Raw genomic sequence first — 14,420 nt, forward strand, 5'->3', positions numbered from 1 at the left:
CAGCATTACATCTGTGAATCTGTGAATATCTATCACATTTAGTTTCTAATTGGCTAATCTACCAAGAAAATGTATAGTCAAACACACATTATATGTCATCATATTTGGGCAGAAAACAGTAGAATGACAGAGTAGGGACTACAAACACATGTTAAATGTAGTCACAAGACAACTTTTGGATCCAAATGAGTGTGCAGGCCCTATTCTGTCCTTCTATATGCCCTCATCTCTAGGACCTGAGTTCTGAACATCACTGAAGGTTACTCACTTGGTGCTTCCATGTCTGTTCTTCTTCCTACGGAACATGTTGAGAATGCTCTTGCTCTGCTGAGCCGCCTGGCCGTCTCCCACATGCATTCTGACTACATCAGACGTGGTGAAGGCGCTCCTCACGTTCCTCTCCGGCTTGGCGATGATGATGTACATCTTGGGCGAGAACATGCACCCCAGCGCCACGGTGACGCTCAGGCTCACGGAGAAGGACGTGGTGATGATCTTGTAGTTGGAGCCGAAGTAGATGGGCACGAAGGCCAGCCAGATGATACAGGTGGTGTACATGGTGAAGGCGATGTACTTGGCCTCGTTGAAGTTGGCCGGGACGTTGCGCGTCTTGAAGGCGTAGTAGGTGCAGCTCATGATGAGAAGGCCGTTGTAGCCCAGCGGTGCCACCATGCCCACCGTGCTAGTGTTACAGATGAGGTAGACCTCGCGGATGCTAGGGTAGTACTTGACGGGCAAGGGCGGCTCCAGGATGATCAGGGTTATCTCCAGGATGAGTTGCAGGCTGATGAGGAAGAAGGAGATGAATACCTGGGCCCAGGCCGACATGAAGCGGGGCTTCTTGGTGCAGATCTTTTTCTTGCTGCCGGCCAGGATGCGGGCAATGCGGTTGGTTTTGGTGACCAGGGCGGAGTAGCACATGGCAGCCGAGAGGCCGACTAGGAGACGCTGCAGGTAGCAGGATCCCACGGTGGGATAGGCGATCAGGGTGAAGGGGCAGATGTAACCCAGTAAGACGCCCACCAGGATGATGTAACACAGCTCACGACTGGACGACTTGACCACGGGCGTGTCGCGGTACACCACGAAGATTAAGATGACCCAGAGGGTGACCAGGATGCCCACACAGGACAAACACACTGCCACTATGGATTCCACGTCTGACCAGTCCAGGTAATTCAGAGGCAGGGGCACACAACCTGCAGAGGACAGAGGAAAGGAGAGATGCTATTGTTGTCTATCTAATAATTGAAGCATGTAAATTGTGGAAAAGAAATAGGAAGCTCTGTAAATGGAAAAGATGGGAACATGGGTAGACTGAAGAATTACTCAAGAACACACGGTCCAAATCTGTCCGATTTTCCTCTCATGCTTATGCTGCAGCGTAAAGTGTGTATGTGTGTGTGTGTCAGTCAGTGTGTGTGTGTGTGTGTCTGTGTGTGTAGCTGTCCATCATGTCGCATTGGTGGTGATTTGTCATCAGACACACACTGAGACTCGCAAGGGCTTAATAGGAGGAAAGTGACGTCCCCAGACTCAGCTTAAAACCCTTGTATTACACAGCGCTCCAAGCTAATAGCATTACAGCACCACCACAGACTAGCCCTGCCTACGTCTATGCCACCACAACCAGCATCATTTAGTTCTCATAACCCAAATCACAATCATTTTTACATTTCTGGCCTCCAAGCTTAGTTTATCAAGGCATCAGGCTCACACACCGGCAATGGAAAAGGGAGGCAAATATGAAATGCATTTATCATCATCCTCGCTCTCAAAAATCTTCAAATCCCTTATTTCTCTTCCCTACACAATCCTGTCAAAGCTGTAAGTAGATCTTTGAATAATTTCAACATTACTTATAAAAGACTCACACCACTTCCTCGCTCGTCAAGTTCACAACACCTTCCCTTCTCTAAACGTTGGTTTCCCCAGTAAGAATGACGAGTCATAAAAATAGCCACCTTTCCACTTTTCCACTCGGATCTGGGAATTATATTCCCTATTAGTATTCCCCAGACATGCTTAGGGACTCACAGGAAAGAGGGGAATTTCATCTCAGACGACAAACTGTTGGAAATCTACCTGTGTCCTCTAAAAGAGCTAATGGGTTTTTTCACCTAGCAGCTGTGAGAGGAGAAGAGAGAGCTCCCGTCAGCTCGAATCGCTGACAAAACAATGCCTGGGTCAGGGGGAAGGCACAGAGGGGGAAGCGGGAAGAGTGGAGAGAGAGAGAGCTGAGAAGAGAAGGCAAGAGGGAGGGGAAGGCACCAAGAGGAGGAAGATGAGACAGAGAGACAGAGAGACAGATAGAGAGCAGTAGTTGAGATGAAAGGAGAGAAGAGTTGGGGAAGGCAGAGCACATGACAGAGAGAGTAATGTCTTTAGGTGATAGTGTCACGTTCGTTGAATACAGGATTGGACCAAGGTGCAGCGTGGAATGCATACATGTTTATTAACTAAGTTAACACACGACAAAACAACAAAAGCAATGTAATTTGTGGAGCAGCTGACCGGAGCTGGACTAGGCACCGGTGGAGCAGACTGCTCTGGCACTGGAGTGGAGCAGCTGACCGGAGATGGACTTGGCACCGGTGGAGGAGCAGACTGCTCTGGCACTGGAGTGAAGCAGCTGACCGGAGCTGGACTGGGCACCGGTGGAGCGGACTGCTCTGGCACTGGAGTGGAGCAGCTGACCGGAGCTAGACCAGGCACTGGTGGAGCGGACTGCTCTGGCACTGGAGTGGAGCAGCTGACCGGAGCTGGACTAGGCACCGGTGGAGCAGACTGCTCTGGCACTGGAGTGGAGCAGCTGACCAGAGCTGGACTAAGCACCGGTGGAGCGGACTGCTCTGGCACTGGAGTGGAGCAGCTGACCGGAGCTAGACCAGGCACCGGTGGAGCGGACTGCTCTGGCACCAGCCGTACCGGGCTGGGGACACGCACCACTGGTCTGGTGCGAGGAACAGGCACGGGCCGCACCGGGCTGGGAACACGCACCACTGGTCTGGTGCGAGGAGCAGGCACGGGACATACCAGACTGGAGACACGCACCCCCGATTTGGTGCGAGGAGCATGCACGGGCCGTGCCGGACTGGAAACACGCACCACTGGTTTGGTGCGGGGAGCAGGTACGGGGTGTACCAGGCTGGCGACACGCACCAATGGTTTGGTGCGGGGAGCAGGCACGGGGCGTACCGGGCTGGCGACACGCACCACTGGTTTGGTGAGGGGAGTAGGTACGGGCCATACTGGACTGGATACACGCACCACTGGTTTGGTGCGGGGAGCAGGTACGGGCCGTACAGGACTGGATACAAGCACCACTAGTTCGGTGCAAGGAGCAGGCATGGGCCGTACCGGACTGGAGACACGCACCACTGGTTTGGTGCGGGGAGCAGGTACGGGGCGTACCGGTCTGGGGAGGCGCACTGGTTACACAGTGCGTAGAACCGGAGCAGGATATACTGGACCGTGGAGGCGCACTGGAGGTCTGGAGTGTAAAGCTGGCACAACCCGTCCTGGCTGGATGCCCACTTTCGCACGGCATGTGCGGGGCGCTGGCACAGGACGCACTGGGCTGTGAAAGCGCACTGGCGACACAGTGCGTATCTCCGCATAACTTGGTTCGTCAATGAACACACTCTCCTTACAGCTCCTGAGTGGCGCAGTGGTCTAAGGCACTGCATCGCAGTGCTAACTGTGCCACTAGAGATCCTGGTTCGAATCCAGGCTCTGTCGCAGCCGGCCGTGACCGGGAGACTCATGGGCGGCTCACAATTGGCCCAGTGTCGTCCAGGGTAGGGGAGGGAATGGCCGGCAGGGATGTAGCTCAGTTGATAGAGCATGGCGTTTGCAACGCCAGGGTTGTGGGTTCGATTCCCACGGGGGGCCAGTATAAAAAAAAAAAATGTATTCACTAACTGTAAGTCGCTCTGGATAAGAGCGTCTGCTAAATGACTAAAATGTAAATGAGTACGGGGAGTTGGCTCTGCCAGCTCTTGCCTGGCCAGCTCCTCTCTCCGTGCATCCACTAATTCCTTCTCCCTTTGGGCCTCCTGCAGCGCCTCCTTCTGAAGTGAGAGCTCCTGCTCCCTCTTCTCTAACAGCCCCCGTAATGTGGTGGCCTCCTCTCTCATACTGCTGATCCGCAGGTCTTGGAGGACCTCTACAATAGCGGCCTCCTCCTCCACAGTCAGCCCTTTCACGGCCTCCTGCTGCTTCGTTGACCACCCCGTGTGCCCCCCCCCCCCCCCCCCCCAACATTTTCTTGGGGCTGTCTCTCGGGCTTCATTCGTCGTCAGCACCGTTGGCGTCGCCGTTGATCCGGACTCCAGACCTCCTCCATTACCTCACCGTAACGGACGGCTTACTCCTCTGTAATTTTCCCCCAACCGAGGAGGACATCTACCAATGTTGCGTCCCGCTGTGTCCAGGGTGTTTGCTCCTCCTGGGCATGCTGCTTGGTCCGTTGGTGGTGAGATCTTCTGTCACGTTCGTTGAATACAGGATTGGACCAAGGTGCAGCGTGGAATGCATACATGTTTATTAACTAAGTTAACACACGACAAAACAACAAAAGCAACGTAACGTGAAGCTCACAATGGCTACACACAAACATGCCAAACAAGAGTCAAGATCCCACAACATAGGTAGGCAAAATGGCTACCTAAGTATGATCCCTAATCAGAGACAACGATCGACAGCTGCATCTGATTGGGAACCACACCCGGCCATCATAGAAATACACAACATAGATATTCACATACATAGATATTTACACCCTGACCAAACCAACTTGCGAACTCTATGTCAGGGCGTGACAGAGTGAAACAGAGAGAATAAGAGTATAGAAATCAGTACATCAGATATTAAAATATCTTCTAAACTTCTGTCGTCCCATCTCAAAACGTATTAACCTAAATTGGTAAAAAACTATTATTCTCAGATAACCTCCATTGTCTATTACATATATTACAGATGAAGTCGGAAGTTTACATACACTTAGGTTGGAGTCATTAAAACTCGTTTTTCAACCACTCCACAAATTTCTTGTTAACAAACTATAGTTTTGCCAAGTCGGTTAGGACATCTACTTTGTGCATGACACACGTAATATTTCCAACAATTGTTTACAGACAGATTATTTCACTTATAATTCACTGTTTCACAATTCCAGTGGGTCAGAAGTTTACATACACTAAGTTGACTGTGCCTTTAAACAGCTTGGAAAATTCCAGCTTCTGGTAGGCTAATTGACATCATTGGAGTCAATTGGAAGTGTACCTGTGGATGTATTTCAAGGCCTACCTTCAAACTCAGTGCCTCTTTGCTTGACAGAAATCAGCCAAGACCTCAGAAAGAAAATTGTAGACCTCCACAAGTCTGGTTCATCCTTGGGAGCAATTTCAAAATGCCTGAAGGTACCACATTCATCTGTACAAACAATAGTACGCAAGTATAAACACCATGGGACCATGCAGCCGTCATAACGCTTAGGAAGGAGACGCGTTCTGTCTCCTAGAGATGAATGTACTTTGGTGCGAAAAGTGCAAATAAATCCCAGAACAACAGCAAAGGACCTTGTGAAGATGCTGGAGGAAACAGGTACAAAAGTATCTATATCCACAGTAAAACGAGTCCTATATCGACATAACCTGAAAGGCCAATCAGCAAGGAAGAAGCCACTGCTCCAAAACCGCCATAAAAAAGCCAGACTACGGTTCGCAACTGCACATGGGGACAAAGATCGTACTTTTTGGAGAAATGTCCTCTGGTCTGATGAAACAAAAATAGAACTGTTTGGCCAGAATGACCATCGTTATGTTTGGAGGAAAAAGGGGGATGCTTGCAAGCCGAAGAACACCATCCCAACCGTGAAGTACGGGGGCGGCAGCATCATGCTGTTGGGGTGCTTTGCTGCAGGAGGGACTGGTGCACTTCACAAAATAGATGGCATCATGAGGAAGGAAAATGATGTGGATATATTGAAGCAACATCTCAAGACATCAGTCAGGAAGTTAAAGCTCGGTCGCAAATGGGTCATCCAAATGGACAATGACCCCAAGCATACTTCCAAAGTTGTGGCAAAATGGCTTAAGGACAACAAAGTCAAGGTGTTGGAGTGGCCATCACAAAGCCCTGACCTCAATCCTATAGAAAATTTGTGGGCAGAACTGAAAAAGCGTGTGCGAGCAAGGAGGCCTACAAACCTGACTCAGTTACCCCAGCTCTGTCAGGAGGAATGGGCCAAAATTCACCCAACTTATTGTGGGAAGCTTGTGGAAGGCTACCCGAAACGTTTGACCCAAGTTAAACAATTTGAAGGCAATGCTACCAAATGCTAATTGAGTGTATGTAAACTTCTGACCCAATGGGAATGTGATGAAAGAAATAAAAGCTGAAAGAAATCATTCTCTCTATTATTATTCTGACATTTCACATTCTTAAAATAAAGTGGTGATCCTAACTCTAGGATTAAATGTCAGGAATTGTGAAAAACTGAATTTAAATGTATTTTGCTAAGGTGTATGTAAACTTCCGACTTCAACTGTATATCCTTCATCAGAAACCAAAGCTCCTTGGGCAGTTCTATTTCTCGACGCAGAAAAAGCTTTTGATAGACTAGAATGTTAATATCTTTGGTTGGTTTTGGAACATAGGGGACTTGGCTCCAATTTCATTAATATGATTAAAATACTATATGCCAATCCGTCAGCCATAGTAATAACAGGCAGTACCTGCTCTGTTCCATTCAGAATTACTAGAAGTAGCAGGCAAGGTGATCCCATCACACCTCTGCAATTGTTATTGTCTATGGAGCCCCCGGCCCAGGCAATTATACAATCAACAGAAATTACACCAATATCTCTCAATTTTACAGATCACGTCATCTCATTATACGCTGACGATATCTACTTTATCTAGACCTTAGATAAAACCATTGCTAGAAACTTTAACAGAACACTCAAATCAATTCAATCCGACCTCAGCAGATGGGCTAACAATCCAGTTGCTTTAACCGGCAAAATATCTATTGTCAAAACTAATATATTGCCACAGCTGAATTTCTGTAGTTCAATGTTTCCCTTGTCTTCCCCTTCAGGCTATTGGGATAAAATCCATAGTTCGGTTAAAAAATTTATATGGCAAGGTAAGCGATACCGGATAAAATTAACAAACTTACAAAGAGGGAAAGACGTAGAAGGACTATCCGTACCAAACATTCAATTGTATTTCCAGGCATTAGCATTTCATCCCATCCTAAATTGGTTTAGACATGATTCTTCCTTCCCCTGGCTGAGTATAGAAAGAAATATGGTGTCTCCTATTGCCCTGGAAGCGGTGGTCTTCACTGATATATATCCCTTAAACAATGTAAACTACGCTTTGGTTCTATTATTGCTTACACAATCTCTATTTGGTGGAAAATTGAAAAACAACGTAACTGGAAATCAAAATGACATGCCCACACTCCAATATTTCACAATAAGGCTTTGCGATCTGGAGGGCGGCCTTTTACATCCACCCAATGGTCCAAATGTGGAATCTGTATCCTTGCTGATATCACGGGCAGTAATGGTTTGAGAACATTCCAAGATTTGAAAGACACATATACATTACCAGGCAACTCCTTTGTTCTATGGTCCCTTGGGAAACCCAATAACTGAACCATCCAATGATGGCATTTCTAAATAAATGATCTGGGCTCCCAAAAGGACTGATCTCTATAATATATGAGCAACTTTTGGAAATCTCATATTCTGAGCTAGCCATTAAAAAAGTAACTGGAACAGAATATGGAGAAATATAGTGAGCTCCAAAAGTATTGGAACAGTGACAAGTTTGTTGTTGTTTTGGCTCTGCACTCCAGCACTTTGGTTATGATACAATGACTGTGAGGTTAGAGTGCAGACTGTCAGCTTTAATTTGAGGGTATTTTAATCCATATTAGAAATGACAGCACTCTTGGTACATAGTCCCCCCATTTTCGGGGACCATAAGTATTGGAACAAATTCACTTATGTGTGTACTATAGCATGCAATGACTACATCAAGCTTGTGACTCTACAAATTTGTTGAATGCATGTGCTGTTTGTTTTGGTTGTGTTTCAGATTATTTTGTACTCAATAGAACTGAATAGTAAATAATGTATTGTGTCAAGAATAGAATATGTTTCTTCTTTTTTTTCTTTACACACTAAATGTATTGTTACTTTTTGGCTCTGTGGTATGATCATGGTGATCAATGCTTTGTATTTGTGTACTTTTTAAAACTTCTTATTTTTGAGTGGCAGCCCACAGGTGGATGCGAGCTATGAAATTATATGAATTTGTGTATTGTGCCAGACATACAGGTTAGAGAAGATAGTAGGGTTAGAGGGGGTAGGAGCTGGGGGAGCTACAGCTAGGTAGAGCCATGTAGTCAGTTATTATGGCACATAAATAGATAGTTCCCAGTTAGTTAGTTAGTTAGTTAGTTAGTTAGTTAGTTAGTTAGTTACCTTCCAGCTCGTCATCGGGCCACCAGCCCAGGTCACAGGCCTGACAGGTGAACTCATCCCGGACAATCTCGTTGTCCTTACAGGTAGTGCAGATCCAGCAGCAGCTCACCTCGCCCTTCCTGATCACCTGATCACAAAGAGGTCAGAGGTCACAAGCTCTCAGTCAAAACAATACCAATACCCAAACCACAACAAATCACAACCCCCACACCCACACAGCACTAACCGCAATCAGATATAAAGATGGGTATTAGCGTCTAATATGGCCTTGATGGTGCAAGTTGAAGCGCCACTTGGAGCTAAAATTAATAAGTCAAGTCAGGTGCATTTTATAATAACCTATATGGTGTAACAGTTTTTCCTTAGCCGCACACAAATTATATTCCAATAGACAAGCTCAGCTGCATTTACTTTGTCCTGTTCCTAGAGTGTATGTTACCAGAGCAGTGATATGTAAAACAGGGTGATGCACAGCACTGTAAACAAAGCTGTTGCTTGCCCAGCTAAAGCAGACAGGAGAGTGTGCATGCTCCCTATGGGGGTCTTATGGCCAGGCTGAATAACATTGGCCCTGGTTGGAGAGACTCAAGGTGTTTCCTCAAGATAATATAGGCTCCACTGCATTGTGTTAATACACAATGAAATTATACCTTTTCAACCAGGAACTAAATCTGCTCATCAATTCCTAAGCTAGGGATCAATTTACAGAGCAAACTTAGTTAAAATAAGATTAAACAAAATCATTAAAGCACAAACATAGTCAAAGTAGTTGTGCACTAAACTGGATTCTGGGTATTCCTGACGGACTGGTTCAGGACCTATCCCAATCCACCCTGGCCCAACCTGGCTCAGCGTGGTTTTTCAGTGTCTGTACCTTGATCTGTCCCCTGGAGCAGGGCTCGCTGCAGACGGAGCGGACCATGTCACTGTTGTTCATCCACAGCTTCCAGTCATCGATGTTCAGAATGCCCTCGTGCCATGAGCCCACCTGCTGGTAGTCATAGCTACCGTCTCCCACACTTTGCAGATTCATGATGTCATACCTGAGAGGGGGAGAGGAGAGGGTGAAGGGGTGAGAGAGAGAGGGAGTGGGGGGGGGGGGGGGGGAGACATGGAGAGGGTGAGATAAATGGAGAGGGACAGGGAGAGATTACGGGAGAGAGAGAGAAAGACACCGAGCAAGGGCAAAATTGAGAAAGAGAGAAAGGGATAAATTAAGAGTGAATAAGTGGCAGGTGATTTAATGATAACCCCTAAATCCCTTGCTTAGAGCAGACCCCTTTATTCAATCACTTTAACATCTTACAGACTATATAGTTGGAAGTTTTGCCAAGCAATTTCAGGTAAAGCCACTTAGAGGGGTACAGAACGTCCAATTTGGGATTAGAACCCAGATCTATTTTGATTATGAGGCCATGCCTAAGTACTAGCTCTGATCTCTAGCTGAAAAACAGATGACTGGGGGTGTTTTTCACCTGTCTTTCAGGGACTATCTGTAGCTGGCTGGCAACAAGATCTCATATTTTCCCTTCGAAATTCGACATATTATTTTCGATGCGTTAATTCCGTGTGGTTAAAGGGTTAAATCTGTGTGGTTACAGGGTTAAAATAAAAATAACTCAAAGGTTAACAGTTTAGGCATTCATTCTGAGTGGTTAAGGTGTGTGTGTAAGTGTGTGTGTGTGTGTACATTGTGTGTGTACGTTGTGTGTGTGTGTGTGTACGTATGCCCATACATATGTGTTCATAGTCATTTCACACAAAATCTGCTCACCAACAATTCTCCATAGCAACCCCCCCATCCCCCTCTTCCTCCTCCTCCTTTCGCCACCTCCTCTCCTCCTACTCCATCCATGTCCCTCACCTGCCAGGAGTGTCCCCGTTCTCGTCGAAGTACACATCCTCCCCTGATACCCCTCTGAAGGTGGTCTTAAGCAGGTAGTCCAGCAGCTTGCTGCCGTCGATGGGGTCCATGGCCTCACACAGGCCTGGCTGGCCAGGGCACAGCTCACTGTGCATGTCATGGAGACCGTGGGCCATGGCATAGATGGCATTAATGACGAAGCCCATCTTACTGTCCTGGACGTAGTTCTCATGAAGACTCTCGTTGCCTAGGGATTGGTGAGAAATTTACAGAATGTCAAAATGGGGGATTGGTTGATGTTGTTTTTCTAAGGAGGGCGAACATTTTGTTTGTTTGTGCTGGATTTACAATGCCGTATCAATGTGAACATTTTGTCACAAACAATATTGTACCACAAGAGAATTATACAACTAACCTTCTCCTACCCATAAAGAACTGAGTTTTGAATTATAATTGGATCAAAACATACAACAAAAACATCTCTCTTTTGCAGCACAATAGAATTGGCACACACCATACAGTAGATCACAATAAGGTGTTCAAAGGCTTATTTTCTTCCAAAGGATACAGAACTTGGAGGAATCTTGAGGGAGAAACAGTTAAGTCTGTGGACACCATATTGTGTAACAAGCATTTTTGATCAGCCAGCTGAAAGCATTGTCAGGCAATACAACTGGCAAATCAAAGGTGGACATTAACAAAGCACAGGGAATAGGGCAACCATAGCACTAATAGTGACATTTTTTAAAAGATACATTCATTCACCCTATTATCATACTGTACCTGAGGTGCTACTCCGTGAATGTTTAACTGCTTAAATCTCAATCCATTTTCTCTCCATATTTTCCTATTGTTTCTCTATACATTTACAAAATGGCCGTATTTTGTCTGTGGTGATCATGCAGATAGGCAGCAGAGGGGGTATAGAACACATCGCTCTCATACCGTTACCGTGGTGTTCTACTGAAAGGGGTGTTTCAGTGACTCATTCTTCCTTGTGCTCCCTCCACATTGCAGTACTTTCAAAAAAACAACCCAAGAGCTTGTACAGTAGAGTTTGACTGATTTGACCCTACCAAAGGCTTTCTCCGAACACAGCAGCCAATTTGGAGCTTTCTATTTATTTCACTGGTCTAGAGGTAGAACAAGAGGCCAACATGATCCTCAGAGCTGGCACCAGTCAAACTCTACAAGTCTTGCCGAAGTGAAGTGATGTGCTTATACAGTACGATGCAAGTGCAGGTAAAGTCATCATCTCCTTAATCCTGAAATATACACTTACCACCTTGGAGATCTTTAGGAAGAGAACATAACATGAGATACAGCAAACTATCTTAGATCAACCCATATTGGTTTACTTAATAAGTCTTAAGAGAGTCAGGTATTACAAAGTAGTACATGTATAATACCTAAATGTTGAGGTGAACACACTCACAACAACATCAATACTTAGAAAAGCTTTTCTAACAAAATGTTTGAAAGCATGCTTATTGAGCATTGTTTCAGGTAATACATCTAATCGGTATGTTAATTGTGATTTGTTGTGAATAATATCCATAAAAAATATGTTAGTGATTTTGGTGGGGCAACAACTCAGTTTACCTAGATCACCTTTTGTTCGCAAGCAGAGAGAGTATTTGGAAAGGGGGAAAAAGGGAGACCTCAATATCATTATCATACAATTGCTATTTCAAAACATTAAGATTAACTATTCATGTTATCCCAGCCTAACTCATCATGTATTGACATTGTGGTCAAAATATAACCTTCCTCCTCCCAACCTAAACCCTGCTAATTCATCATGACTCTGGGTAATGTAGTTTATTAGTGGTTCTCACCGGAGCAGACTTTCTTGTATTTCTTCATTTCCTGTGGATGTCCGGCCAGCCGGCACTGGAAGCGGTACTGCCAGAACTCTGGGAACCACGGGTTCCGTGTGTTGGTGTCCAAACGCAGCTTCAGGAAGTAGTCATCAAATGACTTCACTTCCTCTGACTGCAGCTTCATCGTGATCCCACCTTCTGCTTCCTGTTCATACCCCTCTACCACCTCATCACGATCTGCCCATCCATCACTAGAGCGAGAGAGAGAGAGAGAGAGAGAGAGAGAGAGAGAGAGAGAGAGAGAGAGAGAGAGAGAGAGAGAGAGAGAGAGCAGATAATGAACTTTACATAGGACCAAGCACTGTGTTTGAATTGTGAAGTGGAGAGAAATCAAAACTTTTGTAAGGCACTTATTGGTAAAACCCCATTTCACTTAACTCCCAATTAAACTTTCATCAAACGTGGTTAACAAATCAATTATGAAGAAAGGCTATTTAAACTACAGTATAATGAATGTTTCATTTAATAGTTCAATCAGGGCACTGATGCACAGTCAGTTCAATATTTTGGAGAGGGAAGAGCAAGTTCATTCTGAAGAAAAAAAGCTTTCATCACAACAGAAAACCAATAAAATAATTTACTAAAGAATTATGTCTGTGTTACATTTCCCCATGAACTCATAAGCAGGAATTTAGCCATTTATCCAGTGACACATGGGACTTCTGCTAGCCGTAGCAATGGTGTTGCTGCATTCTGTCTGCTTACCGACCTGATAGAACTGTTTGCAAGATGTTGGAAGATGGGAGTCGACCTGTATCCAACCAACAAGGAGGTGAGCAATTTAGAATAGTCTCACTGTCTTGTCATTGTTACGTTCACTGACAGTATCCTTTCAGACCAGGCCACATGAAGAGAGAAGGGGGACAAAGAGTAGCAGAGCTTAGGCCATGTGTCAAATCTTCCCAACAAGGTCCCGTCCTTTGCTCTTCAAGGTAATAGGCAGTGACCTTTAAGTCTACTATAGTTTCTATGGTCTCTGTAGGGATCACTAGCCCCTCAGCTTGTGCTCTGTGGCTATTGATTAATCCAAATATCTCTCTCCACTACTATCTCCGTCTCTTTGTGGATAATATCACAAAGACGGGACAAAGATGGCTTCCATCTTAATTGTCAACTCCACTACCAGTGGAGGCTCCTCAGAGGAGGAAGGGGAGGACCATCCTCCTCAGTGAATTTCATAACAATAAAAATAGTGAAACATTTCAAAAGTTATCCTTTTTAGATAAAACTATACTAAATATATTCACGTCACCAAATAATTGATTAAAACACACTGTTTTGCAATGAAGGTCTACAGTGTTGTCCGAGAGCTCCGAGACAGGATTGTGTCGAGGCACAGATCTGGGGAAGGGTACCAAAAAATGTCTGCAGCATTGAAGGTCCCCAAGAACACAGTGGCCTCCATCATTCTTAAATGGAAGAAGTTTGGAACCACCAAGACTCTTCCTAGAGCTGGTCACCCGGCCAAACTGAGCAATCGGGGGAGAAGGGCCTTGGTCAAGGAGGTGACCAAGAACCCGATGGTGACTCTGACAGAGCTCCAGAGTTCCTCTGGGGAGATGGGAGAACCTTCCAGAAGGACAACCATCTCTGCAGCACTCCACCAATCAGGCCTTTATGGTAGAGTGGCCAGACGGAAGCCACTCCTCATTAAAAGGCACATGACAGCCCACTTGGAGTTTGCCAAAAGGCACCTAAAGGACTCTCAGATCATGAGAAACAAGATTCTCTGGTCTGATGAAACCAAGATTGAACTCTTTGGCCTGAATGCCAAGCGTCACGTCTGGAGGAAACCAGGCACCGCTCATCACCTGGCCAATACCATCCCTACGGTAAAGCATGGTGGTGGCAGCATCATGCTGTGGGGATGTTTTTCAGCGGCATGGACTGGGAGACTAGTCAGGATCGAGGGAAAGATGAACGGAGCAAAGTACAGAGAGATCCTTGATGAAAACCTGCTCCAGAGCGCTCAGGACTTCAGACTGGGGTGAAGGTTCACCTTCCAACAGGACAACGACCCTAAGCACACAGCCAAGACAACGCATAAGTGGCTTCGGGACGAGTCCGGACTTGAACCCGATTGAAACATCTCTAGAGAGACCTGAAAATAGCTGTCCATCCAACCTGACAGAGCTTGAGACGATCTGCAGAGAAGAATGGGAGAAACTC

The 14,420-nt window shown here is 45.9% G+C and overlaps 1 protein-coding gene across 1 annotated transcript in view; it reads right to left on the reverse strand.

The window, feature by feature from the left end:
• The window catches only part of LOC311106536 (metabotropic glutamate receptor 1-like), a gene marked incomplete at both ends in the record, with an annotated part of 36,378 nt that overhangs the window by 1,891 nt on the left and 20,067 nt on the right, over positions 1–14,420 (reverse strand). The window contains 5 exons of the mRNA XM_084148904.1: positions 269–1,199; positions 8,505–8,631; positions 9,379–9,547; positions 10,369–10,615; positions 12,207–12,442. Of these exons, the coding sequence (XP_084005030.1) occupies positions 269–1,199; positions 8,505–8,631; positions 9,379–9,547; positions 10,369–10,615; positions 12,207–12,442 (1,710 nt within the window). The remainder of the gene's footprint in view (positions 1–268; positions 1,200–8,504; positions 8,632–9,378; positions 9,548–10,368; positions 10,616–12,206; positions 12,443–14,420) is intronic.

Source organism: Coregonus lavaretus (assembly GCF_964263955.1).
Source record: "Coregonus lavaretus genome assembly, chromosome: 31".
In the NCBI taxonomy this organism is placed as follows: domain Eukaryota; kingdom Metazoa; phylum Chordata; class Actinopteri; order Salmoniformes; family Salmonidae; genus Coregonus; species Coregonus lavaretus.